The 25,280-nt window shown below is 51.5% G+C and overlaps 8 protein-coding genes across 8 annotated transcripts; 5 read left to right on the forward strand and 3 right to left on the reverse strand.

Annotated features, from left to right (window-relative positions):
* The first annotated feature begins 11 nt into the window (after positions 1 to 11).
* On the forward strand, positions 12 to 4,518 carry BJX68DRAFT_241340 (uncharacterized protein). Its single transcript, XM_071040823.1, has 2 exons — positions 12 to 767; positions 824 to 4,518. Exons 1-2 carry the CDS (start codon positions 381 to 383, stop codon positions 4,409 to 4,411), a joined length of 3,975 nt encoding a protein of 1,324 aa, XP_070896920.1. The 5' UTR covers positions 12 to 380; the 3' UTR covers positions 4,412 to 4,518.
* BJX68DRAFT_241343 (NAD(+) diphosphatase) lies at positions 4,519 to 6,071 on the reverse strand. The gene is made up of 3 exons (XM_071040824.1): positions 5,846 to 6,071; positions 5,342 to 5,788; positions 4,519 to 5,287 (listed from the first exon to the last, which is right to left on the reverse strand). Exons 1-3 carry the CDS (start codon positions 5,940 to 5,942, stop codon positions 4,590 to 4,592), a joined length of 1,242 nt encoding a protein of 413 aa, XP_070896921.1. The 5' UTR covers positions 5,943 to 6,071; the 3' UTR covers positions 4,519 to 4,589.
* A 240-nt stretch (positions 6,072 to 6,311) lies between these two features.
* Positions 6,312 to 9,461, forward strand: BJX68DRAFT_241348 (glutamine-dependent NAD(+) synthetase). Its single transcript, XM_071040825.1, has 13 exons — positions 6,312 to 6,416; positions 6,465 to 6,583; positions 6,637 to 6,787; positions 6,842 to 6,900; positions 6,962 to 7,151; positions 7,201 to 7,226; positions 7,280 to 7,371; positions 7,420 to 7,584; positions 7,634 to 8,046; positions 8,105 to 8,445; positions 8,570 to 8,613; positions 8,685 to 9,102; positions 9,158 to 9,461. Exons 1-13 carry the CDS (start codon positions 6,388 to 6,390, stop codon positions 9,265 to 9,267), a joined length of 2,157 nt encoding a protein of 718 aa, XP_070896922.1. The 5' UTR covers positions 6,312 to 6,387; the 3' UTR covers positions 9,268 to 9,461.
* A 1,360-nt stretch (positions 9,462 to 10,821) lies between these two features.
* BJX68DRAFT_128602 (putative protein kinase) lies at positions 10,822 to 15,005 on the forward strand. Its single transcript, XM_071036251.1, has 4 exons — positions 10,822 to 11,150; positions 11,245 to 12,552; positions 12,607 to 14,490; positions 14,545 to 15,005. The coding sequence occupies exons 2-4, from the start codon at positions 11,489 to 11,491 to the stop codon at positions 14,750 to 14,752; spliced, it is 3,156 nt and encodes a 1,051-aa protein (XP_070896923.1). The 5' UTR covers positions 10,822 to 11,150; positions 11,245 to 11,488; the 3' UTR covers positions 14,753 to 15,005.
* Position 15,006: 1 nt separating this feature from the next.
* On the reverse strand, positions 15,007 to 16,955 carry BJX68DRAFT_128591 (eukaryotic translation initiation factor 4E). The gene is made up of 3 exons (XM_071036250.1): positions 16,769 to 16,955; positions 15,922 to 16,686; positions 15,007 to 15,866 (listed from the first exon to the last, which is right to left on the reverse strand). Exons 1-3 carry the CDS (start codon positions 16,801 to 16,803, stop codon positions 15,590 to 15,592), a joined length of 1,077 nt encoding a protein of 358 aa, XP_070896924.1. The 5' UTR covers positions 16,804 to 16,955; the 3' UTR covers positions 15,007 to 15,589.
* A 1,050-nt stretch (positions 16,956 to 18,005) lies between these two features.
* BJX68DRAFT_128748 (SUMO protease ULP2) lies at positions 18,006 to 22,882 on the forward strand. The gene is made up of 7 exons (XM_071036253.1): positions 18,006 to 18,435; positions 18,602 to 18,708; positions 18,767 to 18,847; positions 18,918 to 18,975; positions 19,037 to 20,220; positions 20,308 to 20,811; positions 20,863 to 22,882. The coding sequence occupies exons 1-7, from the start codon at positions 18,244 to 18,246 to the stop codon at positions 22,532 to 22,534; spliced, it is 3,798 nt and encodes a 1,265-aa protein (XP_070896925.1). The 5' UTR covers positions 18,006 to 18,243; the 3' UTR covers positions 22,535 to 22,882.
* A 1-nt stretch (position 22,883) lies between these two features.
* Positions 22,884 to 23,830, reverse strand: BJX68DRAFT_128795 (gamma-glutamylcyclotransferase family protein). The gene is made up of 2 exons (XM_071036254.1): positions 23,737 to 23,830; positions 22,884 to 23,601 (listed from the first exon to the last, which is right to left on the reverse strand). Exons 1-2 carry the CDS (start codon positions 23,762 to 23,764, stop codon positions 22,982 to 22,984), a joined length of 648 nt encoding a protein of 215 aa, XP_070896926.1. The 5' UTR covers positions 23,765 to 23,830; the 3' UTR covers positions 22,884 to 22,981.
* A 186-nt stretch (positions 23,831 to 24,016) lies between these two features.
* On the forward strand, positions 24,017 to 25,208 carry BJX68DRAFT_241384 (signal peptidase complex subunit SPC3). The gene is made up of 3 exons (XM_071040826.1): positions 24,017 to 24,421; positions 24,500 to 24,573; positions 24,648 to 25,208. Exons 1-3 carry the CDS (start codon positions 24,276 to 24,278, stop codon positions 25,178 to 25,180), a joined length of 753 nt encoding a protein of 250 aa, XP_070896927.1. The 5' UTR covers positions 24,017 to 24,275; the 3' UTR covers positions 25,181 to 25,208.
* The last annotated feature ends 72 nt before the right edge of the window (positions 25,209 to 25,280 follow it).

The following is a 25,280-nucleotide window of genomic DNA, read 5'->3' on the forward strand; positions in this document are numbered from 1 at the left end:
GCTTGCAGAGGCTCAAACAATGCTTCGAGTGCGCTTAGTACAAGGAGATGAACCCTTTAAAGCCCTCAGACAATGCAAGTATCTTACAAAAACATCCTAGTACACAGCTTACCACATAAAGAGCACAAATACAGTATCATGACGGGTATGATACAACGAATGACTGGTTAACACCAGCTTCGGCGATTACGATCACAAAAAGCTCCCAAGAGTCCAAACGCGCCCTTGGGAAGATCGCTCTCTACAAAGGCTCGCCATTATTTATCAACATCTCGCGGTATTCGCAGATCGATCTTTCCAAGTCCATCGATAGTATGCAACATTGATAATTTAGTTTATCCAGAAGCATGAGAGACACATCCTAATTCTCCGGCGCGACGATGAACACAAACGACCAGCCTCCATCCTCCGAGGCCTTACGTTCAACAGCCACCCCAATCGCACGAGTCTCGACCGACTTTGATCGTCTTGCGGAGAAGTCGATCCACTCAGTCGTCACGCTACTATGGCCGTATTCATCGTCCACCAAGTCGCTCAGCCTTCTCCTCGCCGAGCCTGATTTCCGTCTTCGCCGGTCGAACGGACAAGTAAAGGTACTATTTCATGGCCATATCGCGGAGGAAGTCGCTAAAACGCATATTGGGATTGGCGACAAGGTCTATCTGAGCTTAAATGGGTCGAGGTTGGTGGAAAGCAATGGGGTGGCCCAAACGCCTGGGAGTCGCTCCTTGTCGGAGCTCCATTTCAATGCTTCAGTATTCTTCGAGGTAAGTCCTTCGAAACGCAGTTGCTACTATACGGGGATTTTTCTCATTTATTATAGGTCTGGCGCGACTCCAAGCTCCTGACTATTGTCAAAGTCGATCGCTCCTCGTCACCACCCCCTTCAAATGACATACCCGCAACTCCAAGTACACCAATTACAAATGGGAACACATACATGGCCGGGCCGCTTGGCTCATCCTCATGGAAATCCCCGGCCTTTTTCGAGCGGTCACGGAAATCCTTCGGTCTTGCAGATACTGCCTTCGACCCTTTTGCGGAGGAGGATGGCTATGTACCAGGTAAAGGGAGGAAACGGCCGAGATTTAGCATGCGAAGCAACGAATGGCGCGTTATTGATGAGCCGGAAAGCCCTGGGGAGAAGGAGTTACCGGATTGGACGGTCATATTTGACGAAGAACTGGCGACTGGGTCGGATGCCGGCGAGGAAAACACAACTCAGGCTCGAGATGTTGAGGAAAGCGGCATTTCAGTCCAACCCGAGGCTGTCCCAGGTGGCTCTCCATCTGCGTACGCCGACATTACCATGATAGACTTGCAGCCCAATGTCGCCGAGCCGGAACACGAGCGAACAGATGATCGCAGCACCGAAAACGCCAACTTCCTTCGTCCAGACAATGCCCCGAAAATGATCCCCGAACTCACCAAACAAAGCGATACGGGCGAAGTTACTCATCTCCCGACCGATACACCACGGCTGCACCCAATTCCTTCTCCAGGACTTCCAGCTCCTTCGCCGCTTGTGTCGTCGAACAGTCCCAGCGGCTATTTCACGCCAGTAGTTGAAGCTGATGTCGCAATCCAATCAACAACACCCTTAGTTTCCTCTTCGGAAGTAACATCTGAACACCGTGATATTACTTCTCCACCACATATCCAGTCCGACGGCGAGGCAATGCATATCGATGGGGACGATGCTGTGACTGTTTACACTGATGATATGCAGGTATTGCCTGACTCTATTTCTCCTTCTGGCAGGACACCGTCCAGTCCTCAAATTTTGGGCGGCAAGGCCGTTGAAAGCGCGCCTGCGGCGGACCAGCAACCAGACGAACCAAGGGAAGAGACATCGCCTCAGGCCGAAATGGAGGCAGCGGATGCAGTTACGCCTATTGTTCATTCTGGCGGACCGGATTCAGACTCGGAGCGTCAAATTGAAGATAGGAAAAACGGAGAGATGAGTGTTGAACCTGAGAGCTCAGAGAAGGGAGAAGAATCCGAACGGGATCAGCGGCCTTTTGGAAGACGAAGCCAGGAATCAGAGAACGAGAGCGAGAGGTTCACCGATACGAGGAGTGAGCTTGAGGAATATGATGAAGAAGAGGATGAGGCGGCGGTGGAAGCAGCAGATAGTGAAGAAGCTCTCGTTGCCCGAAGGGCATCACACTCCCCAGAAAAGAGTCGAGATGTGTCCGAGGAGCCGGCTCCTCTCTACGATGATGAGGCTCAGGAAGAGGACGAGGCCGCGGGCTATCAAGATGAGTACGAAGGCGATTATGAGGAGGATTACGACGAGGAGGAGCTAGAAGATAAACCTCAATATGAGTATTATGGGCCAGGATCAGAGGACGAATCAGATTACGAAGGGGAGCCTCAACCTCGATCTGCGCCGAGGAGTACGGAACCAGAAGTCATTGTTCTAGACAGCGACAGCGAGGACGGACTCTCTACCCAGCAGCGCAACGATACGGGTCGCAGAGACATGGAAGAAGATTCAGAAGGTTCTTACGGCTCGGAGGACGAGGTGGAACCGAGGAAGGAAGTCAATGATGAGCCAGATCTTGTCCATGAACTTGAAGACCAGGAGGGCATAGAGGATGCTGAGGATCTGGAGCAGGAAAGGGAAGCTCAAGACGTATCAAACCAAGAGTATGATGAAATGGAGGAGGAGTACGATGACGACCAAGCGCAAGACCACGAAATCGAGGGTCAGTCGGAAAATGACAGCATGGGGGAAGATAGGTCTCCAATCTATGAACAAGCTGCAGAAGAACAGGGCTCTGAAAGCGAACAATTGTACAGAAAAGCGCGCGATGAGGAACTGGTAGAGATTCTTCACGCGACTGGCCAAGATCGACCTGATGTGGAAATGGGCGCAACTTCCGCAGGGCCGCGAGAGCATTATGAGCAGGAACCGACACATAATGAAGCGTCAGCGCCTTACGAGTACCTCGAAGATTCCCATTTCACCACTGACCATCCGCATGACTCCCTTGATTATCTTGCCGCAATATCGGAGTCTGCTGAGCGCATAGAGACTGTCTCCGAAAGTGTTCAACAGGCCTATGAGATGGCTATTGATCCTAGCCTGTACGAAGTTGGGGCAGTGCAAAGCGATCGCGCTCGGGAGATGGGCGCCGATGACCGTCAGCAATCGGTCGCCAGCAACGGGGCCTCAGAATCCTCAGAATCACTAGAAAACAGACGCGCAAGAGATTTGGCCCTACAGCTGGATGGCGCCTCCCCAGCAGTATACGCTGAGTCCGCTGAGGCGACCGTGTCCATAACAACTGTTCACGCAGCCGAGCAATTGGTCACCCCAGGTCCTTCCCAGCTTGTCGAAACTGATAAGGCTCCTACCTTCATTGAGACTAGGGACCGAGTGCTACTGACGCCAGACATAACCCAGACGGCGGATGAACAACCATCGACTCCTCCGGAAACTCGAACAAACGGCGTCTCAGAAGGAAGTCCTTCAGTGACAGTGGCAGTTAAAGTGGAGAATACCTCAAATGGCTTGGAACAGGAAATAGAAAGCGAACCTGAAGCACCTATGGTAGTAGTGGACGCTGCGGAGCCTACACTCTCTGAGGAAGGCCAAAAGGTGCAAGCCAGCATCGAAGTCGACCACGAAACCGAGGCAGGCGTTGACGCAACCCACCTTTCTCCGGTAGACAGACATTATCCCGGACTGCGAAGCAAACTCTCCTACTTTGCACCGCTTGCAACTCTTATCGATCACTATAACGCCTTGGTTGACACTATCTCCATAGCCTGTGATGTCCAGCCTGCGACGAAGGCTGCTGCCGGAAAGAAGGACTTTATATTGACCTTACAACTCACTGATCCCTCGATGGCCGGGACAGCCCTCTACGCCCAGATCTTACGTCCGTACAAGTCAGCCCTGCCATCGCTTCAAGAAGGCGATGCTGTCCTGCTTCGAAACTTTCGCGTCAAAAGCTTCGACCACTCTGTCATCCTAGTCAGCGACAGCACAAGCGCATGGGCCGTTTACTCCTCCTCCTTCGGAGAGCCCGATGTAACCGGCCCGCCTATCGAGGTTAGCAGTGAGGAAAAGACCTTCGCCACCGATTTGCGGCAGTGGTACCTGGAAGGCGGAATGGCCATGGTGGCAGATAATCAACTCCAAGCCTCCATAGGCAGGGAAAGCAGAGAAGGGACGCCGGATAGTAGCGTTGCGCAGAGCGATGCTGGGGATCTGGATATGGCCCTCCGTGAAGTCCGTGGGGATACAACTTCAAGTCGAGGGTCGAGGAGGAGAAAGTCGCATCGGAGGATTACAATTCATGAATTAAGAGATGGGAGGAGGTATACTGAGGTTGGGTCTTCGCCCGGGGAGGGAAGTATTCATGAGCTGCGGGATGGTACTGTTTATGCGAATCTTTGAGCGAGTGTAGCATTTCATGGTCTGGAGTCATGATTCGGATCTAGCATTTGTGTGATTTGGGGAAAGAATCGGCGCTACTTTGGTTAAGCGTTCTAAATCAGCAAAAACGAATGCTGAATTTTTATATTCTCCATTTGTCTATGGCATATGTCCAAATCTAATCTAGCAGAATATCTACCTACATCTTCGAGTTCTTGAGGAAATCGATATTGATAGCCGCCTGTATCAATTGGTTTGCGATAGCAGTTGGTGGCGGCAATCTCAATCCACCCTCCTTGTACTCTGGCCCCGCCTGCCCACCCAGATCGCTCGTACCAACTCTCAACGCTTCTTCGACCTCCTCAATCTCAAACCACCTTGCGTCCTCAAGCTCTGGATCGTGGTTCAAGCTGATCGTCTCATGAGCAGGATCACTAACCTGCGCGATGGCTCCAATCATCAGATTAGCCGGGTACGGCCACGGCTGAGTCGAGTGGATGACAACACGCGAGAGTGTCACGCCAGCCTCTTCCCAGACTTCTCTCCGCACAGCGTCCTCCACGGACTCGGCGGGCTCGATGAAACCAGCAAGAGTCGAGTACCAGTTCGGTGGGAAGCGCTTGGAGCGGCCGAGGAGGATTCGCTTTCCGTCCGTGGAAATAACGGCCACGATGATGGTCGGGTCCGTGCGGGGGAAAGATAGGTTGGAGAGGGTGGTGCGGGTGGTGCAAGCGGGCTTCTCGGCTGGTTTGCCCTCTGCTACGCGTGCGGCGTCTGTGGGTGGACAGGCGCGCTTTGTGCCGGAATTTACGGCGATGGTGCGGTGACCGCAGGTACCACAGTAGGTGTTGCGAGTGTTCCAGTCAGTTATGGCACGGGCTTGCGCGTAGATGGCAGCTGGATCCTATCAGTTATGAATATTCTACAAAGTCGGGGAGGAATGACACCCACCTTCATCAGCAGAGAACGTCAAGGCCACTCTCGCCTGCAAGAAGCTTAATCCCTTGCCCTCGAATGCAGCAAGCACTTCTTTGGCATTAGCCTGCTGCTCCTCCGAGCCCTTCTCCGAGGCATCGAGAGCGAAATATGGCGTTCCAGAGTAAATCTTCCAGGTCAACCCATCCTCCTTTTGAGCCTCGTCCAGGCCCAGGAAGATAAGATGCGGCTCTGTTTTCCGCGAATCATGCTCCTTGATGAGATCCTCTTCCGACTTATCGTAGATCGTCTCGGGAACGAGCTTGCGCACTTCGTCGTATTTGGCATAATACAGTTCGGTGGGGGACCTTGTAAGCGGCGCTAGGTCCTTTAGGATGACGAATCGGGTCGAGGGGTGCTTGATTGCTGCGGAGAGGAAGGGATGATCTGAACGGAGAAACGAGAGACGGTTTAACGGCGAGCCTATAGAGATGATTAGTATCGCATGAGTGGAGGAATGAGGCTTTTCAGGAGGCTTACTCGAGTAATAGTTCACTGTCTCCTTGCCGAAACGCCGCGCTAGCATCGAGTCGGCTTGGATGTGCGCCGGGTTCGGAACTTGAGAGTTGTTGCTCATGTTGTATATATTTGCGGACTTGATCCGGTTGTCTATACCACAGAGAGGGTTTGAGGCGAGTTGAAGAAATCAAAGTGAGACCGCCACCAGACGAAATAAGTGGATTTCTCAACTCCCCGGGCTTGTTCTCTTTGTTTCCCCCAAATCGCGGCGACCCCTCCGATATCTGCGCATTAATCAGCGGCGCTGGGCCGAGGCGGCGCCACGTGTGTCACCGTAATACGCATATTGCGCAATCCCTGGCAGGTCTGTGTCGGTATTTCTGGAAATACGCAGACGATAGAGGGGTAATGCAGAACAAACCCCACACACGTGATTTGCGTCATGCCGCCGATTCGGACATCTCCAAATTGGGTACCTTTCTGTGCAGTCAGAGTTGCTCGGAAGGTCTTATATTCTCTTTTCTAAGCTTACCGGATCCTCAATCGGCGCAACGTTGTTCAGAATGGGTCGTCTTGTCACCCTCGCAACTTGGTCTGTGGCTCCCAATGCGCACCCGAGTGCAAACTGACATCCAACTAGCTCCCTCAACCAGTGGGCTCTCGACTGGGAGGGCAACGCAGAGCGGATCATCGAGAGTATCCGTCAAGCAAAGGCTGCCGGAGCTACCCTTCGAGTTGGACCGGAACTTGAGATTAGCGGTACAATACCCTTGAGCACATCTGGCGTCCCATTGTTGTACTGATAAGCGTAGGCTATGGAGTCCTAGACGGGTTCCTGGAGGGAGACACCTTCCTCCACTCGTGGGAAATGCTTGCCCGTATCATTGACCACCCCGATTGCCAGGATATTGTGGTGGATGTAGGTATGCCGGTTCGTCACAGGAACGTGCGGTATAACTGTCGGTTAGTGGTCACCTGTCGCTGGATTGGAGACGTCGCGTGCTGACTTTTTAAAAGAGTTATCTTTCATAACCGCAAGATCATCTTGATTCGGCCGAAGATGTGGCTTGCTAACGGTAAATTGAACTTGAACTATCCTTGCTGTCATTGGACATATACTGACATTATACTCATTAGATGGAAACTACCGAGAGATGAGACATTTCACCCCGTGGCAGCGCCCCCAAGAAGTTGAGGACTACTATCTAGAATCGATCGTTGGCAAGATAACCGGGCAGTACAAGGTTCCCTTCGGCGACGCAGTAATTAGCACGAGAGACACTTGCTTGGGGTTGGAGACGTGTGAGGAGCTGTTTACTCCTAATGGGTATGTTGTTCGGTGTATGAAGGGAATAATCGCTGATGCCGTCTTGTAGTCCTCATATTCCATATGGGCTTGCTGGTAAGTTGGCTTCTTAGATGCTTTTCCGAAAGAGTGACTAACGCGAAGCGAAGGTGTTGAAATCATTTCGAACTCCTCCGGAAGTCATCATGAACTGAAGAAACTTGATACACGCGTCAACCTCATTACGCAGGCCACTAAGCTGGTATGGTGGCCCGGTCTTCTCTCGAGAATCTCTACTTATACACCCTAGAGCGGCGGAATCTACCTATATGCAAACCAGCAAGGCTGCGATGGCGACAGGTTGTACTACGACGGTTGTGCCATGATTGTCATCAACGGCAACATTGTAGCTCAAGGATCTCAGTTCTCCCTCAACGATGTGGAAGTCGTCACAGCAACAGTCGACATCGAAGAGGTATGTCGACTCTGTCCAGCTTCCTAGCGTGTGTGCTGATAGTATGTAGGTAAGGACGTACCGCTCATCGGCAAGCAGAAGCATGCAAGCCAGCAAGCAAACGCCTTTTGTTCGTCTTGATCTAGACATACGACTATCTCGCTCAGACGAGGACGCTGATCCCGGTCTCGCTCCGTCTGACACACTCGTCCCCCGCTATCACGCCCCGGAGGAGGAAATCGCTCTCGGTCCTGCATGCTGGCTATGGGATTATCTGCGAAGAAGCGGTGCTGCTGGCTTCTTTCTCCCGCTCAGTGGTGGTATCGACAGCTGCGCTACTGCAGTCATCGTCCACTCCATGTGCAGGGAAGTTATCAAAGCTGTCTCACAAGGCAATGAGCAGGTGATCAAGGATGTCCGCAGGCTTTGCGCAGAGCCAGAAGGCTCGAAATGGATTCCCACCACGAGTCAGGAAGTCTGCAAGTAAGCTCTTTATCCTAAGACCCGCTTCCCGTTCTTCCGCAGTGGCTAACCTTTCCAGCCGCATCTTCCACACCAGCTTCATGGGCACACAGAACTCCAGCAAAGAGACAAGAGATAGAGCCAAGGGCCTCGCCACCGAAATTGGGTCCTACCACATCGATTTCAACTTTGACACCGTCGTGACCGCTCTCACGAACCTCTTCACCATCGTAACCAACTTTCAACCCAAGTTCAAGGTACACGGCGGTACTCGAGCAGAGAACCAGGCGCTCCAGAACATCCAAGCCCGTTTGAGAATGGTTCTCTCTTATCTTTTTGCGTCGCTTCTTCCAACAGTCCGTCAGCGTCCAGGTGGCGGTGGTCTCCTTGTTCTGGCTTCGTCTAATGTTGATGGTCAATATCCCCAAACCACTAAGTTTGAACTCCATGCTAACGCTCTGTAGAATGGTACGCTCCAACTCCGAATAGACCTGTCTAACATATCACCCACCACCTGTACTTTGATCCATATTAACATGACGCAGTCTACGAGGCTACCTAACCAAATACGACGCCAGCAGCGCAGACGTAGGTTCCCTGCCCTTCTTCCTTCGCAATTCACTCTCGTCCACAGTGCTAACCTCTCAAACAAACAACAGCTAAATCCCATCGGCTCTATCTCGAAAGTCGACCTCAAAAAGTTCATCTCCTGGGCCTCCTCGTCCTTCTCAATGCCAATCCTAACCTCCTTCCTAAACGCAACCCCCACGGCCGAACTCGAGCCCATCACCGCCACCTATGTGCAATCCGACGAAGCCGACATGGGCGTAACCTACGCTGAGCTCGGCACCTTTGGATATCTACGCAAAGTATCCAAATTGGGTCCTTGGTCCATGTACGAACGGCTGCTGCACCTGTGGGGGAATGAGTATAGTCCGCGGGAGATCTACGAGAAGACGCGCCACTTCTTTTATAACTATGCGATCAATCGCCATAAGATGACGGTGATCACGCCGAGTTATCATGCCGAGCAGTATTCGCCTGATGATAATCGGCATGATTTGAGGCAGTTTCTTTGTATGTTTCATTCATTGCCTCATGGTTGTGGATGAAGCTAACCCGAACTTTCCAGATCCGTCGTTTACGTGGGCCTATAAGAAGATGGAGGATAGTGTGAAGTATTGGGAGGCGAAGGGGTGGACTGCCGGTAAAGCCCAGAAGAAGAGTGTGAAGGCGGACTAGAAATCGCCAGGTTTTTCTGAATGGAATTGGTATTATCTCAATATGTCACTGCGAAGACTTGAGTACTGCTTCGGTGGCTTCAGTAACTAAAAGGAGGAGGTTCCAAAATATATCTTAAAGCAACTTAGTCTTCGCTTAACGGTAACTCGGATACTGTCCCTAGGAACAATACTATCTGGACAATTTGATCAAAGTACAATTACGTACCAACTCATACTCATGATCTTGTCAGTCGCACATTTTCAAGGATTACTTATCTTATACTAGATCTCCCAGACCGACTGTATACAGATCTTTAAGCCAATCAACGGTCGACTGATGCTTATGTACTCGGCCTCTCACGTGACGACTCAGCTGGCTTTTCGGATTCACGGTTGGAAACGTCGACCTGTCATCGAATCACCACCCACGAGATGCTCTGCCAACAAGTTCATTATCATTTCACGGCTTGACCAGTTCAGGCTGATACCTAACTGCTCGATACGCTAGTAATTCATACTCGATCTGATCAGATCTCTGGGTTGAGTCGGGCTTTTCTTGGATTGGATTCGATGTTTCCAAGGTGATCGATCGCATCCCGCTTCCCACCGCCTTGCCTGCAACCTTTCGGCTCTATCCCAGCCTTCGTGTTACCGCTGGCTGCGTGACGATCCGTGGCCTCTATCCTGTTGGAACTGCTGGATATCAATATAGCTTCATTCCGCACATCTTTGATCACCACTATTGCTTGAGATGAATGTTATGAAATACAACAGGGCGCTCTCGCCTGCCGGCCTCGCGTTCGGCCCGTTGAAAGGGGGTATGTATCTCACTGGTCGTCTTAACTTCCACAGGACCCTGTCGGGCACGGCAGTTTGGCAACTGGTCATGAAAACTGTGCCGTTGTTATCTCTTCTGTCGTTCTCTGCATTTGGGCCCGGCAGTCTTCAACCCGCAACTGTTATGTCTTGTCCCCTTCAACAGACCTCTCATAGCGTCTGATAGACTGGTGTCTGCTTTTGTTTCGTCTGTGAATTATTCCAGTAAAGCAGGTGGAATTGGAGCTCGTCTTCGCTCAAGCTGATGATGTCTTCTGTGGAAGACGTTCGGACTATCAACGTTGAATTACCGAGTTTGGTCTCGCTGGTTGAAAATCATGATGCCACCTTAAGTCACCAGAGATCACCGAAATGTTGCGCCTTCAAGAGGGACATCGCTTTATGAACGTCGTCCCCACGACATGACTGTCATTTGGAGTTTTCTCGCTGCCGTCCGACATTGCGCCCCTCAAAACGCCAGCTGTTTAATCAATGAGCTACCATCCTCGCCATGACTCAACTCAGGCGCGCGACCCTCTCCGAGACCTGTCGGCTTTTGGTCTGGCCCTCTATGTTGTGTTTTACTATCCGTAGATAGGTTCTCAGTGGCAGGCCAGAGATGGTCTTCTCCGCCAAGACCCGACCAACGATGCCTTTATTGGACGCAAGGGAACTGGTTTGCTGTGGGCTTGGGAGTCAATTATGCGAGACCCTGGAACCCGTCTCTCATAGCTGAAAGACCGCACCGCAGGTCCTATCTAGAAACAGGGCGTGGTTTGAAGAAGGTCGCGGGTATAGCGAGGGAAAACACCCAGGAGTGTCATGAGATCACCCCGACAGGACTGGTGCAAGCTGAGGGGCTGCCCAGTGTCAACCTTACTCCTCGGACCATATCGCCAGCTTCTGAGTGACTAACGTTTATAGTGAATGTTGCGGGCCACATATTTCGTAGTTAGAGCCGCACACGAGTAGATTGGGGTCTTGTTCCTCGGTTGAGTGAATGATTGCTCCGTATGCCAGTGACTATCAGTAGAGGAGAAAACAACGGCCAACGCCCTCGTCAAAGCAGGGCTAAAGACTAGCAAGGTGCGTTTTCCTCCCCATAACTCCATTTCCTCCACTTCTCGATTCTACATCCTAGGATTCTCCTTTATTGACGGCTCTCCATTTCCACCCCCAGAACACCTGCACTCACTTTCCTGTCCCGGAAAAACCGCCGTTCCGCACCACCCAATCCGACCGCAGAAAGACTTCAACACGGGCAACACGCTTTGCTACCGAGAGGAACGAGGACGCCGCCAAAATCTCCTGCCTTCGTTATCATCAACAAATTCCACAACATTGGAATAGCCAGACGCCCCATATAATTCACTGCAACCTCGGTTATTCATCTCGAGCCAGATGCAGCAGGGAGCGCAGATTACATGGCTGGGTCCCGTAGGAGTCCGGTGCTGAGAGACGAGTGGAGAGGCGCGCCCGAAGCTGGAGACCAGCCAGGTCGTGACAAGCACAGTAGGCCTCGCGGCTCCCACCGTGATAGGGGGAGGGACAGATTTCGCGATCGGGACCGCCGTCGCCGGCCCAAAGACTCTCGACCTGACCATTCGTCACGGTCGCCGCCATCGCGCTCCTTCTCCGGCCCGAACGACGAACCTCAACATCGTGAAGTTTTAGATATCGATCCCCATCGCGGTTCGCCGGGCCCGTCACACCCGGAAAACCGCACCAGCCAAAAATCAAATCGCCACACTTCTCCCGAGCTCAAAGATTATCGCGGCCACGAATCACATATGAGAATTGTCGATAGAGAATTCCGCAGAGAGGATTCTCCAGCACCTGCCTCAAAACGCAAAAGGACACGGAGTCCATCACCGGGGCCAGGCCATCATCCTTCCAATCCCCGCGGTCCCCCGTCCAGGCAGGGAGAGGACTTCGATCGAAACTGGTCGCACAGTAAAAGACGCGGGCGTGTACCTGGTCGCGGCAGACCTAGTCGAAGACCTTCGCCTCGAAGAGGAAGAGACCACAGGAATAGCGAAGGCGGCCGTCGAGATTCATCGCGACTTGGGCATTCTAGATCTCCTGGCTGGGAAGAAGATCCATACTTGCACCCAAGCCGGCGGCCTCACAGTCCCTACCCGGAAGACGATTTTGGAAAAGGGTCTCGTCACCGGTCGCCCTCACGCCATTCCGCAGGCACGATGGCTTCAAGACCTTCCGCATTCTCCCGTCGGGGTTCAAGAGATGACTCGACAATGTATCCTTCTCGATCTGGCATGGACAGTTCTCACAAATCGCCTTCCCCGTCTCGACAAGGATCGAACCAAGGCGCAGATCTAGGAGGACCTAAGGCGCGTAACCCGCAGCGGCGCCGACCGTCGCGATCACCAGCCAATTCTTACCATGGATCGACGCGCTCAACTTCCCCATATTCCGCTGGACGAGGTGGACGGAGCGGACAACAGCCACCACCTCATGGTCACCATGGGTTTGTTACCTTTCCGTCCGATCCTTCAACGCACACAACTGATTATAGACATAGCTCTAGGCAAAATCACCACTCCACAAATGATTCATCAACCCAGTACCACCACAACCAACCTCCAATTAAACATTCTTCGCATCATGATGGGTTATCACACGGTTACCGAGACGGACCGTCAAGGAATCGAGAGCTTGGCCAAGGTCCAGGCTCGGAGCGTCACTTTCCTGCATCCGTACCCTCGGGGCCGGCATCTCATGGCAGAGGCCGTTTTCGCTCCCCTCAGTGGGATGCTTCAGACTCTCGGACTAGAGTCGCTCCCCCTAGTCCTCCTCCCCAGGGACCGCCGGCGGAAAGCCCTCCACCGCCACCTCCACCACCTTCAGAGCCTCGAGCGCACCGAGAGGCGTACAAAGTGTCTAATTACATACCTGCGAGTCGAGAATCGCGAGCAGGGGATGAGGCGTCAAAACGTGAGACAGACAACGGGGGCGGTCAGCCAGAACAATCAGACACGCGCCCAGCCGATACAGCTGCTCCCAGTAAGGGCGGCAAAATTAGTTTCGCTTTCAAGGCTAAGACTGGGCCACCATCGGCTCCCAAGCCTGTGCCGGACCTAGCTCAGCGAATGCTTGCTCGTGAACCACCTCCTCGAGTTACTGAACCCCCTCGCAGCCGAATGCCGTCTGGTCCACCTCCTAGGATCAAACCCGAAAGCCGTTACGACCGTCGTGAGCGAGACCGAGACCGGCACCGCGATCGTGACCGGAACAGAGGTAGAGGGGATCGAAGAGATTATAGAGAGCCGCGTGGTTTCCGTGAGCCTCCTCGAGAACCCCGTGATAGCCGGAGAGACGAGCGTCGATTCGAGCCCCGCCATAACGATAAAAGAAGAAATGACAGACCACCAGACGTTAGGCCTGAGCGGCCTGAACGCCGTCGTGAGCGCTCACCGGAACCCGTCAAGGGACCCAAAATCATGCTACGGCCCAAGCCGCGTCCTACCATCTCTGAAGAGTTCGCTAAGTCGGATTCTGTGTACTACCGCAAGCCTGGAAATGAGTCTGTGATAGGAGCCGGCACCTATGGAAAGGTGTTCAAGGCCATTCATGTCTACACTCAACGGAAGGTTGCGTTGAAGAAGATCCGAATGGAGGGTGAAAAAGATGGTTTTCCGGTCACTGCAGTTCGAGAGATCAAACTACTTCAACACCTTCGCAACCATAATGTTGTCAGCCTTCTGGAAGTCATGGTGGAAAGGAATGAGTGCTTCATGGTGTTCGAATATCTCTCGCATGACCTTACAGGCCTGATTAATCATCCGACCTTCACACTTACCGCTGCACATAAAAAGGATCTGGCGAAGCAAATGTTCGAAGGGTTGAATTATTTACACCACAGAGGCGTCCTACATCGGGATATCAAAGCTGCCAATATTCTCATCAGCAATCAGGGACAGCTGAAGTTTGCCGATTTTGGTTTGGCTCGATTTTTCTCAAAAAGTCGGCAGCTCGATTATACAAACCGCGTGATCACTATATGGTATCGGCCGCCTGAGCTTCTCCTGGGTGAGACTCGATATGGACCGGCTGTCGATGTCTGGAGTGCGGCTTGTGTGTACGTTGAGATGTTTACAAAGAAGGCAGTATTCCCTGGAGAAGGAGGGGAGATCAGTCAGCTTGACAAACTCTACCATACGCTAGGAACGCCAACTCGAGCAGAGTGGCCAGATATCATCGAGATGCCTTGGTTCGAGCTCATGCGACCAACGGAGAGACGAAAGCGGTTATTCGAAGACGTCTATCGTGACATACTATCACCTGCTGCGCTGGATATGATCTCTCAAGTATTCCGCTACGATCCATCTAAACGGCCCACTGCTGAAGAGGTCCTTGCCCATCCTTATTTCCATTCCGAAGAACCAACCCCTCAGCAGCCGACTGAGTAAGTCTCACTTACCCGCACATCCTACTCTTTGTCTAACCCTTTATACTGTAGACTCGAAAATATCGAAGGCGACTGGCATGAGTTTGAGTCTAAGGCACTTCGGAAAGAAAGGGACAGGGAAGCCCGACGAGCAGAATACCAGAAGGACAAGGAGAAGCGGAAAACAGTATCCTCCACCCAAGATGAACGGGATCCCAAGCGTGTTAAACAAGACACGGGTGAGGGGTTCACCCCCGCTCCACAGCCGGTTGAACAATAGCCACATATATTTGCCGTTGGAAGGGCATGAGGATACGCATCCTTCAGGGCGGAACATAATAGCGATACCTCTTCTTTATCCGCAATGTACCGGTTAGAGTCATTTATAAGTTGTGTCTTGTACCACCTTCTCTCGCCGGCGAATAGCACGAATGAGGAATGCGTTATCGAAATACAAGTCTATAGAGGCTTTCTTACAAGTATTCCTTGCTTAGTATCTTCAATACAGCTAGCTCCTTTCCATGCTTATTGCCCTCCAGGACAGTATAGAAGTGTTGTCGCCTGAGGGCATCAATCCGCACCAGCGCCCAACCACACCACACCCACACATTCCTTAGTTAAACAAGATGAGGAAAAGAGAGACCATACAGAGCAAAAATCCAGGTCGAAATAGAGATCTCGAAGATTAACCTTTGAAAGATGAGAAAAAAAAATAATCGCCGAACCAACCGCCGGAATGCAAGATTCGATCCAGTCGCCTGATTTATTTCCCAAAATGAGAGACTTGATACTAGCTATGTAACTATAGCTAGTAACTGCCCGAGTTGCTGAAGTAGTAGTCGTCGTAGTAGTAGTCCACTGATATTGTGTTGTTTTTCCTTTTCGCTTTCCTTTCTCCTTAAATAGTTACTGTACAGTACACGATTAATCAATCAGTCAAGAAGTGAATCAATCAGCCAGTCGAATCAGTCAAATCGATCAATCATAAACCTAGCCCGACCAACATAAGCCAAGCAACCTAACCAACCCTACGGAACCTGGATTCGAAGATAAAAATAAGCATAAAAAAAAAAGAAGAAGAAAAGCATGTCATGGAGGGTCATTCATCATGTCCGCATCAAGATGCTGGTCCTTTTCCTTTATCGCCTAATCCCGTTGGTGAGTCGTCCGTTGTTGTGGGCCTTCGGCGGTCTGCGCTGAATTGGTGATGTTGGTTGGGGTGAGTGTGGTGGTTGTTGGGGTTGGCATTGTGATGGTGGTTTTGGTTGTGGTGGTGAGCTGCTTTTTCCTGGCGGGCTTGGTCGATGGCGGACCGTTGAGCGATGCTGTCGTCGTGGCTCTTCCATACAATGTTTGTGTCTGCGGGGAATGCGAGGAGGCGTTTGATGGTTTCTCTGCGATGGTTTGTTAGTAGTGCGAAGTGTAGAGGGGCTGACTCGTTAAACGTACCTGATCTTAATGTTCCGCCCTCCGTCGATCCGAGTCCAAACGCTCAGAACGTCCTCGCCACTCCGAACGCTAAGGACTGCACCGCAGACCTCATCACTGGCCTCTGCAAATTGGTCACCGACCATGGCCAAGAGGAGATCCTCCCAATAGCGGTCTGCGACGCCCTTCTTCAACCTCACTACCCACTTCCCACCCTTCTTATTAGCCTCGTCTTCCCATACAGGACGAATTCCCTTCTTGAAGATATGATAGTCGGATACGGTAGGGAGGAGGGAGGGCCTCTTAAGATGCGAGTATATCGACCAGAAACTCTCCACGGACGAGATCGACGCGAGAGGTGCGGTGGACTTTTCGTAATCGGAGTACTTGGGTGTGGGCGGGCGGTACCAGATGATCCAGGTGGACCGCAAAGGATGCTCCTCCCTAAGTGACGGCACGGAGATCTTCGACTTGATACCCTCCGCGGTTACTGTGACCCGGTCCGCTGGATTGTCCCGCTTCTCGCCAGGAGTCTTCAAGTCGGATGTGCCTCCAGGTGTCTTCGGAGCCCCGAAGGATGCAAAGGCACCTGAGCCGAGGCCGAATGCGGACGAGGCATTCGTCGAGGGCGAGGACACGCCAGCAGAGAGCGGGGAGAGGGCATTGAAGGGATTGGATCGGCCGCCGTGGGAACTGTCGGGACCGAAACGCTTCGATGTGCGGGAAAGGTTGGCGCCACTCTCTTTGTTATCAGTCCCCGTCATAGACAGAGACAACTTGGAGGAGCTAGTGACAATAGATCCGGGTTAGTGGGACTCAGGCACGAGTGCGGCGGGATGGAGGGGCGAAGGGACAAAATCGGACATACTTGGATCGACGAGTCCATAGGTTTGCGTTCTCCATTGGGGGCAGGAAGTGACTTGAGGCGGCTCAAGAGGGAGCTATCATCGGGTGGTACAAGAGAAAAAAAATCCGGAGCCGTTGAACCGTACAATCGTCGATATAGCGAGGGAAAAACAATGAACACAGACCCGACGCTTGAGCAATGCAAGTAACAGACCGAGCGATGCAGAATCGAACAATACAAAAAGAAAGAAGGCGGGAGGCGAGCGGAAATTTAAAAGAGCACGGTGTAGAGAGGGGGGAATGAGGAGAAGGATCGTGGCAGAATCGTAATCGTGATGGTGAGACAGAGGTAAATTGAGAGGTTAGACAAGAAGTAGAGGTAAAGCGAGTATTTTGCCGGGAAGGATGGAAGCAGCGAAAGGGGATAGGGACTTTTTGAGCGGAATTAGTATCTTGGAAATGGACAATAGAAGTCGTTGGTTCAAGCAAAGCGAAGGCAGATGAAGTTTGGATTCTTCCGGCCTGAGGCCGCAATTTTCCTCAAGCTCCAAGTGGCGCCGGCCCAATCAACTTACGGCCCGCCTTCCTCAGTCCGTATCATTGTTAATCCCGCTCCGCGGCCCCAGTAAGTATTTTCTCTTCAACTTTTTTTCGTCTCCTTTCTCTTCTTTTTCTTTTCTTTTCAACAAACCCAAGACCACCAACTCAAATCATCGCTGCCTGCAACATTTTCATACTGCACCGGCGATTCCGATGAGTGTGTCGAGAACAAGAATCCGCTTCTAAAACCATCATCACGAGGGCTCTCCAGCTCCATGATGCGTTGATGACCTGTATGACGGGACAAACTGCCACGATCCTATATTATGTATGAAAGATGAGTGTCGCTGCATCCCAGCGCCAACAGAGTAGATTATTCGGTGCGTACGACTCTCCTGTTGGACACCACTGCTTTTTCATGACGAATTGTATGATACAACATACTCTGGTAATCCGATGCGCTCAACCGCGATATGTTACGGCCAAAAGGTTGTTCGCTGGTTGAGTTTGAGGTCCAATGGCACAGTCTGATGTTATAAAAAGCCCCAAACACATTTGGATTTGGTCCTGTTTGCACAAAATAACAACCTCGCTGACACTGCCTTTCGGTACTAGATCTTAGACTTCATTCTAGCGGATACGTAGTAGCATTGGTCGGACCAGGGACTGCAGCGTCATCAGTCAGCTGTTGTGGTAGATAGGGTACGGAGTATAACCTGCCTCCACCCGCAACTGTAATCTGAATATCGTGCCCTCTCAATGATTTCAAGAGCGCGAAAAAAAAAAAATGAACAAACGCTGCTGTAGTCCATCCTAGTGCTCCGTAAATGCGGGCAGAAAACATGCCGACCGCCTTCATAGATGATGGGGGAGCTGCAGATCACTTGATGCCCTCCCACAAGCTCTACTAGAAGACGAACTGATTTGATAAACCCGCAATGACACTCGCGGCGATACATGCAGTTTCTCAAGAGAATCTCAGATCAAGTCCTTAACCGCACCCCTCAGCCCTCCTCGGAGCTCTCTCAGCCTGCCGACAATCCACTTCCGTCATCAGATGCGGCCGCCGCGCCGCCTGTGAGGGATGACCTTTTTTCCGTCCCTCCAGGCTCAGATTACGCTCCGTTTGACGGGTTCTCCTCACAAAGTGTATGATACCTTTCCGCAAATACGTCGCTTTCATCTGTCTCTCTTGTGGTGCAGCCGGACTGTCAGATGGCGCATTTGTCATTCTATCGGATCTTTGGCTTATCGCGATTCCGTATTTTTTCACCTCTCTGCGCTACTCCCGTCACTGACTTGATTATCTGAATAGGCACCTCACGGATATGCCAACCGTCCCTCAACAAATTGGAAATCTCCCTCCGTTCGTCGACTATTGCGCCGGTCCACCCCTCATTCCGGTTTAGGAATGCCTACTTTGTGAGTTGGACACGCGACAGGCCGAGGCCTGAAACGGCGCTGATGCATTGTCGTCCAGACCCTGGGAAAAGGAACAAATGCGTAAACCCAATGATTCTACTCGTGATGAGCTCAGACTATTTGGTTATGGCAATGGAAAGTATGTGCGCCGATTAGTTCACCCAAGTATGAAGTCCGGGGAATTGGTCAATAATAACTTTGACTTCTAGACCGGAACCCAATGCTGTTCCAATAGTCCCGGGGCAAATGGCTAGTACCAGGAAACCGGTTTGTCATTGCTTTTGTCAGAGAATTATCTTTCAGATTGCTGACGCACCGAGTACTTCAGAATATCCCTTCTGGGTTCAAGCCTGTGGACAAGATATCAAAGGGAGTCCGACAAAGCGGACCCGTACGTGCTCAAGGAAAGGAAAGACTATTTCATAGTCAGCCTCGCTCAGCATTAAGCCCTCCCCGTTCGAACCATATTGCGGACATATCGGAAAGATCTTCCAAACGTCGCCGTATCGAAAGCCCGGAGGTACCGCCGAAGAGGATAAGCATATCCGACGATGATCCCATGGACCGTTTAACGACTAGGGGCTCCCCTGTCGGTACTCGCTCCACTGCTCTATCACCCACGCCAAGTCAGCGGTCGGGCCAAATGAAATGGCCGCGGGATTACAACAATGGCCAAGCTTCGGAGTATCGAAACGTTGACAAGACCACAAGAGTCCCCCGATCTAGCCCCCGGAAGGAAATCAGATCTGTCGATCGCTACTCATCAGAGGATAAAGACATTCGTTTTCTTCGTGAAGCGCGCGATGAGAGACGACGAGAGTCTAGCATATCCGGAATAGACGCCCGTGAAGACCCTCCCAATCCCTCGCACGAAGGATCAAATCTTACAGTCGAAATCCCATCTCAACCGCTCGTTCGTGACAGTCAATGGATGAAAACACCTCAAGTCCACATACCGTCAATTGCGAAGGGAAGGCCGCCTGTATCAAGGGAAAGTCCCGATGAACTCCAAGGCGGTGCAACAGTTCAACCAGTACCGTCGTCTTTAGACCGGTCTAAGAGGGACCAGACCGGTCTACCTAACCAAAGCTCTCCCTCTGATATTCGACCAACAACTTTCGCTTCCATCGAAAAGCGTGGTCGTAAACCCAAAAAAGGGAAGAGACCAGCATCTGAGACGTTTAGGCTCAATTCCTTCCGAACAGGCCCTCACATACATGATGTATTAGGGGGTGAGAATGATCTGCTGGTGTTGGACCCTTCCGGCGGCAAGATTACCATAACAGTGGGTGATGCAGGTATCAGACGTGATGTATTTTTTCGGAAAATATTGAGGGTCCTAGTGGGAGACAAACATAGTCGCAAGCTTCGATTGGAGTTGTCCAAAGAATCCGGCCAGGATAATAAGATGGACATTGAACTACTAACGTCAGATGAGAAGGCGCTTTTCAGCTCTATGATTCAGAAGCTCAATGAGCTGGGAACCCGAATTGAAGTTCAAGAAAAAAAGGAGTACGTTGTTCAAAGCTATTTCTTCCTCGATAGTCTTGCCACGTTCCTGCTTAAAGTCTACGATATGCTAACACATGCTTGTCATAGGGAATGGCTGGATAAAGTATTCAATAAGGGCAAGCGCGACAGTAGGTTCTGTGACTCACCTGAAGACCCGTATAAACGCCCGCTTCAGGTATTCGACGCCACGGAGGAAGCACCTAGACAGCCGTGCGGGCCGCGTAAACGCGCAAGGCTCTCGGATGCACTCCGGGGCCATGATGGAATTACTGCTGCGGAAATTTCCGTCAACTCGGGCGGTGGCCCCGCGAAGCGTGCCAGCCCCTCACCTCCTGCTACCCAAAACAGTCAAACCTTCAAGACCGAAACTGCTAAGGGGGTCGAAATTCCAGTCAAGAAGTACAATCCAGTCCCTCAGCCTCTAGGTCGGGCTACGAGATCCATGGCGCGCCGAACACCTACCACCCTCATCTGGTACGTGTCACCTTCATGGCTGATGAACTTAGCTAACTGGAGCTGTAGCGATGACGATGACATCGATGAAGATCACAATTTACTGCTGGATCTTGACGTAGATGCGAAGTGGAATAGGTATGTTATTGCATTTCTCTCATTTCAGATAAGCTTCTGATAAAGGCGAAGAAAACCTTTGGTGTATCCTCGTTACGGGAAAAAGAAAGCCGAAGTGAGCGCGTTGGATCTGGAGAGGCTTGCCCCTCACCAATTTCTCAACGACAATATCATCGGATTATACATGCGCTTTCTCGAAGATCACCTTCAGCGGTGCAACGTAGAAGTTGCGAAGAGGGTCTACTTTTTCAACTCGTACTTCTTTGCCACGCTTACAAACTCCCCCAGGGGCAAACGGACCATCAACTACGAAGGTGTCGAGAAGTGGACTCGCAACGTGGATCTTTTCAGCTTTGACTATATCGTTGTGCCTATAAATGAGGACGCCCATTGGTACGTTGTTATCATATGCAATCTGCCATACTTGGATGGTATCTCGAAACAAGTGGAACCATCTACCTCTCGGCCACCGAGTGAAGTGCGTGAGGTACCAGAGACGCCGGAACCTATCAAGCCCGACGAGGAGCATGCAACACCGCTTTCGCAGTCCCCCCAAGAAGAAGTCGCCAGGCAGTCATTGGCCTCGATGATTCTAAGCGAAAAGCAAGCGCCTCAAGCAGAGGGTTCGAGGTCAGGAGAAGAAGATTGGCCAGAGCGCGAAGAGTACCCTGGGCCCTCTTGTGCATATTTCTCTGCGTCTTCGAGTCAGCCGCAACCGGACTCCCAGGTAGCCTCCGAGGCAGCAACGTCGCCCAAGAAAGGTCGAAAACCGAAGAAGAAGGTCCCCCTTGGCCCAAAGTACGAAGTTTCCCAACCGATCATCATCACCTTCGACTCCCTGGGTGCACCTCGTACTGGTACCATCAGCACCCTTAAAGATTACCTTTACGCAGAGGCAAAGTCGAAACGAGGCACTGAAATCAACAAGACCTTAATCAAGGGCATGAAAGCACGAGAGGTTCCACAACAGCCGAATTATTCTGATTGTGGTTTATATCTCTTAGCTTATATTGAGAAGTTTGTCCAGGACCCTGATCAATTCGTTAAAAAGCTTCTTCGAAAAGAAATGCGCTCAGAAGACTGGCCTAAATTACGATCAAACCTTTTACGGTCTCGATTGCGCGAATTCATGGAGAAGCTCTATTCCGAGCAAGAAAAGCTCACCAAGGACAGAGCGGACGAATCCGGATTGATGGTAGATTTGCGACCAATATCATATTTACTCGAATCTTCTTCGGGCGATGATGCCGGAACAGAGACCGAGGCCAAGAAGAGCGCGCAGACCGAGCGCTCGAAGCTGGCCAAACCGAAACCAGAGGAATCACCCCACCGAGCGTCGCTCGGTCAGGAACATGGTCCTGAACTTGAAAAGGTGGAAAAGCCGAATCCTATCGAACTCGAAGCGCAAGGGTCGGTGACTCAGACCGAGCCACAGGACGATTTACCCATCATCACGCCGCAGTCTGAGACACGAGGGCAACCCCGCGATCGTGAAATAATCGAAGTACCCGACAGTCAAGACCAAGCCAACGCACCGGTGGTGGCAATCTCACAACGATTAGAGTCTGGTCCGTCCTCACCAGCACCGAAGTTGCCGAAGCGCGCTGAGTCCGTGTACATTGACGACAGCGATGGCGTGGAGACAACGCCCACGAAACGAACAACCAAACCCGAAAAAAGCAACGGATTCGAAGTCCAAATCCAAGTTAAGGAAACACCGCCAGCGTCCCCAACATCCAGGTGATGGACGATCAACCGTGTCAGGGATTGTTTCTTTCAAATCATGCCTCGAGTTGGTACATTCTCCTATGTCGTTCGCATCACCCATTGTGCGCCACAATATCTTTATCATGGGGCTTCGAGCTCTATCGTCATGTCACGGAGCATTTAGAACGTGCTATCCGCTGCTGTATCATTTTTGACCTCCACTGTCTTGGCCTTTTCCTCTTTTCCCTCTAGAGTTTCTAGAAACTGCATTATGGGGCGTTCTGGTGTCAGTACTCGTTCCTGGAGCATGAGATACCAATTATTGCATTTGAATAATAGTATTGCTTACCGTCACGATTGCGGTTTTGATATTCTTCCCATTGTACGAATGCAGGGCTATACTACCATTTAGATGCGTCAAGTCTATCAAGCGCTAATTAGTGATAACAATGCAGCCAATCCATCACACCATGCGGTTCATGATCTACCAGTCACTCTCACTCGCCGATAGCCACCACATCATCTTCTCCTTCTTGAATTCCTCAAAGTCCCACTCCTCGTTCTGCAGCCTGTTGCTGTCCCCAATCCAAACATACGTCTCCGCATCAATCTCCTCCGCTTCATCAGTAAAATTCTGCGGAACAGCCTCCAGCACATCCTTTAGATACCTATCCGTGTTCTCTCTGCCGTTTCCATCCCCATTCCCGTTCCCATCCCTAGTTCCGAAGGCACTCCCCGGCAACGCTTCTTTCAGTACCCGCACAGAGACACGGATCCGTCTATATTCCAATCCCTCATAGACATCCAGCCTATAGATATCGCCGTCTGTAAGGCCCGAGACGACTGTTCCCAGCACCGAGGCGGATGTGTTCGTCGTACTGCTATGGGTTGTATCTGTCGTTGCTGTTCCTGGAGTAGCTGTTGTGCTTTCAGAAGAAGCAGATGGCACGGGGATGATTGCTGGATAGTCCTCACGGCGGACGCGGTGCCGCCTATACCTGTATAAAATGGCGGGCTTGAAATGCAGCATGTCTTTCTGCCATTGCTGGGGATTCGGCGAGCCGTGGATTACACGGTGTAGCATTTCTGGGGCGAGAAGTGTGCCTGAGTTAGCATGTTAGCACTGTTCTTTGTATCCACCTGCTTGTATGCGGGGTAGAGAGACGGATATAGTAGATATGGTACATATAGGTATACTAGATGTACCGGATAGCGGCAGGTGTAGGTAACGGGACGCACCATAGAAAAATAGGACGTGGTTGCCCATTTTGGGTGTGCATTCGCCTTTGTCTCTTCTTCTTGCCTGAGAGGATTCCTGCACCTGCGATGTTGGGGATTTGGAGGAGCCTCGGAGGAGGGGGCTTGCATGGCGGTTATAGCGTAGCGCTAGTGGGGTTGTATCGGTGGGGAGCTCAAGCCTCAAATTATACATTGTCCAGGCAAATAGTGAACGAATATGCAAAGATAGACCCGTGAGCAAGTAGACATATCTGCAAATTATCAATCTACTAGGTACACCCTAATAGACCCAAAGACAAAACCTGGGGTAACAACATTCACCTCTCAAGCTCGTCCCCCATTGTTATTCTTGTCGAGAGCCAGCCTTATCGATAAGCTTTCCTGACCCAATCGCAATCACCGCCTCCGAAAAACGTCCGGAGATCTGGCATCATCATTGTTGATGCCCTCCGAATAATCGATTGGCATCTGCCCATCAACACATCCTTTACCTACCTACCCTCTAGGTAAAGAACAACCAGCATAAGCACATCCACGCGATGTATTCAACCCTTAACCGCGCCCAAGCGGTCTTCGGATTCTTCACGACAGTCGCGCTCTTCGTCGCTGGTATCGCCGCGCTTTCGGTGCTGCTGTATCCGACAGATGCGGCTTCGGCCAAGGTGCAGTTGAAGGACGCGAAGGTGTATGTTTTCCCGGATACTTTCCTATTGGGTAGAGTGATATATTGGATATGACATATGCTGATAAGATGACTCTACAGAACCAAAGGCCGTCCACACTACTACTCTACCAAGAAAGAAGAGTACGCGCAGCTGAAGTTTGACTTGGATGCCGGTATGTCTTGCTTTGCTATGCCTACTCAATTCACTTTAGAAACCTCCGCCAGCATACAGCTAACGCAGATACAGATCTCTCCCCCCTCTTCAACTGGAACACAAAACAACTCTTCGTCTACGTCTACGCCACCTATTCATCAGCGGACACCGAAGCCTCAAATGTACCAGCAACTCAATCAATAATCTGGGACACTATAATCGAGGCCCCGGAATCGCCCTACTCCTTCGCGAACCTGCACGAGCGGTTCTTCCCCGCAAAGTCGGCGGCGGGTTTCAAGCGCAGCACCTCGGCTGCTGCAAACAAGAACAAGAACAAGAACCAGAAGAAGAGCAACTCCAAGGAACCTGCGGCGCCGGGCGTCCTCCGTCTCCGCGACCAGAAGAGCAAGTACCAGATTAGTGATATCACAGGGCGGATCGCGGAGCGCACGAATGTGACGCTTTCTGTTGGGTGGAATGTGCAGCCGTGGGTTGGGGCGTTATGGTGGGCGCCTGGGTCTGGGGCTGTGCCTAGGACTGGTGGGAGCATTGAGGCGAGTAAGGCGTTTGATTTACCGGCGTTGAAGGGGTTGAAGCCGAAGGGCGAGGGGGCAGCGTCTGTTTAGGGTGTATCTAGGGGTTCTAAATTCAAGGGATTTACTGCTTGATAATGGTATACAACTATCGCTACTTCATGAAGTCAAAAGAAGGCAAAATCATTCTCAT

This window comes from Aspergillus pseudodeflectus (genome assembly GCF_044049435.1).
Source record: "Aspergillus pseudodeflectus strain CBS 756.74 chromosome Unknown BJX68scaffold_34, whole genome shotgun sequence".
NCBI lineage: Eukaryota > Fungi > Ascomycota > Eurotiomycetes > Eurotiales > Aspergillaceae > Aspergillus > Aspergillus pseudodeflectus.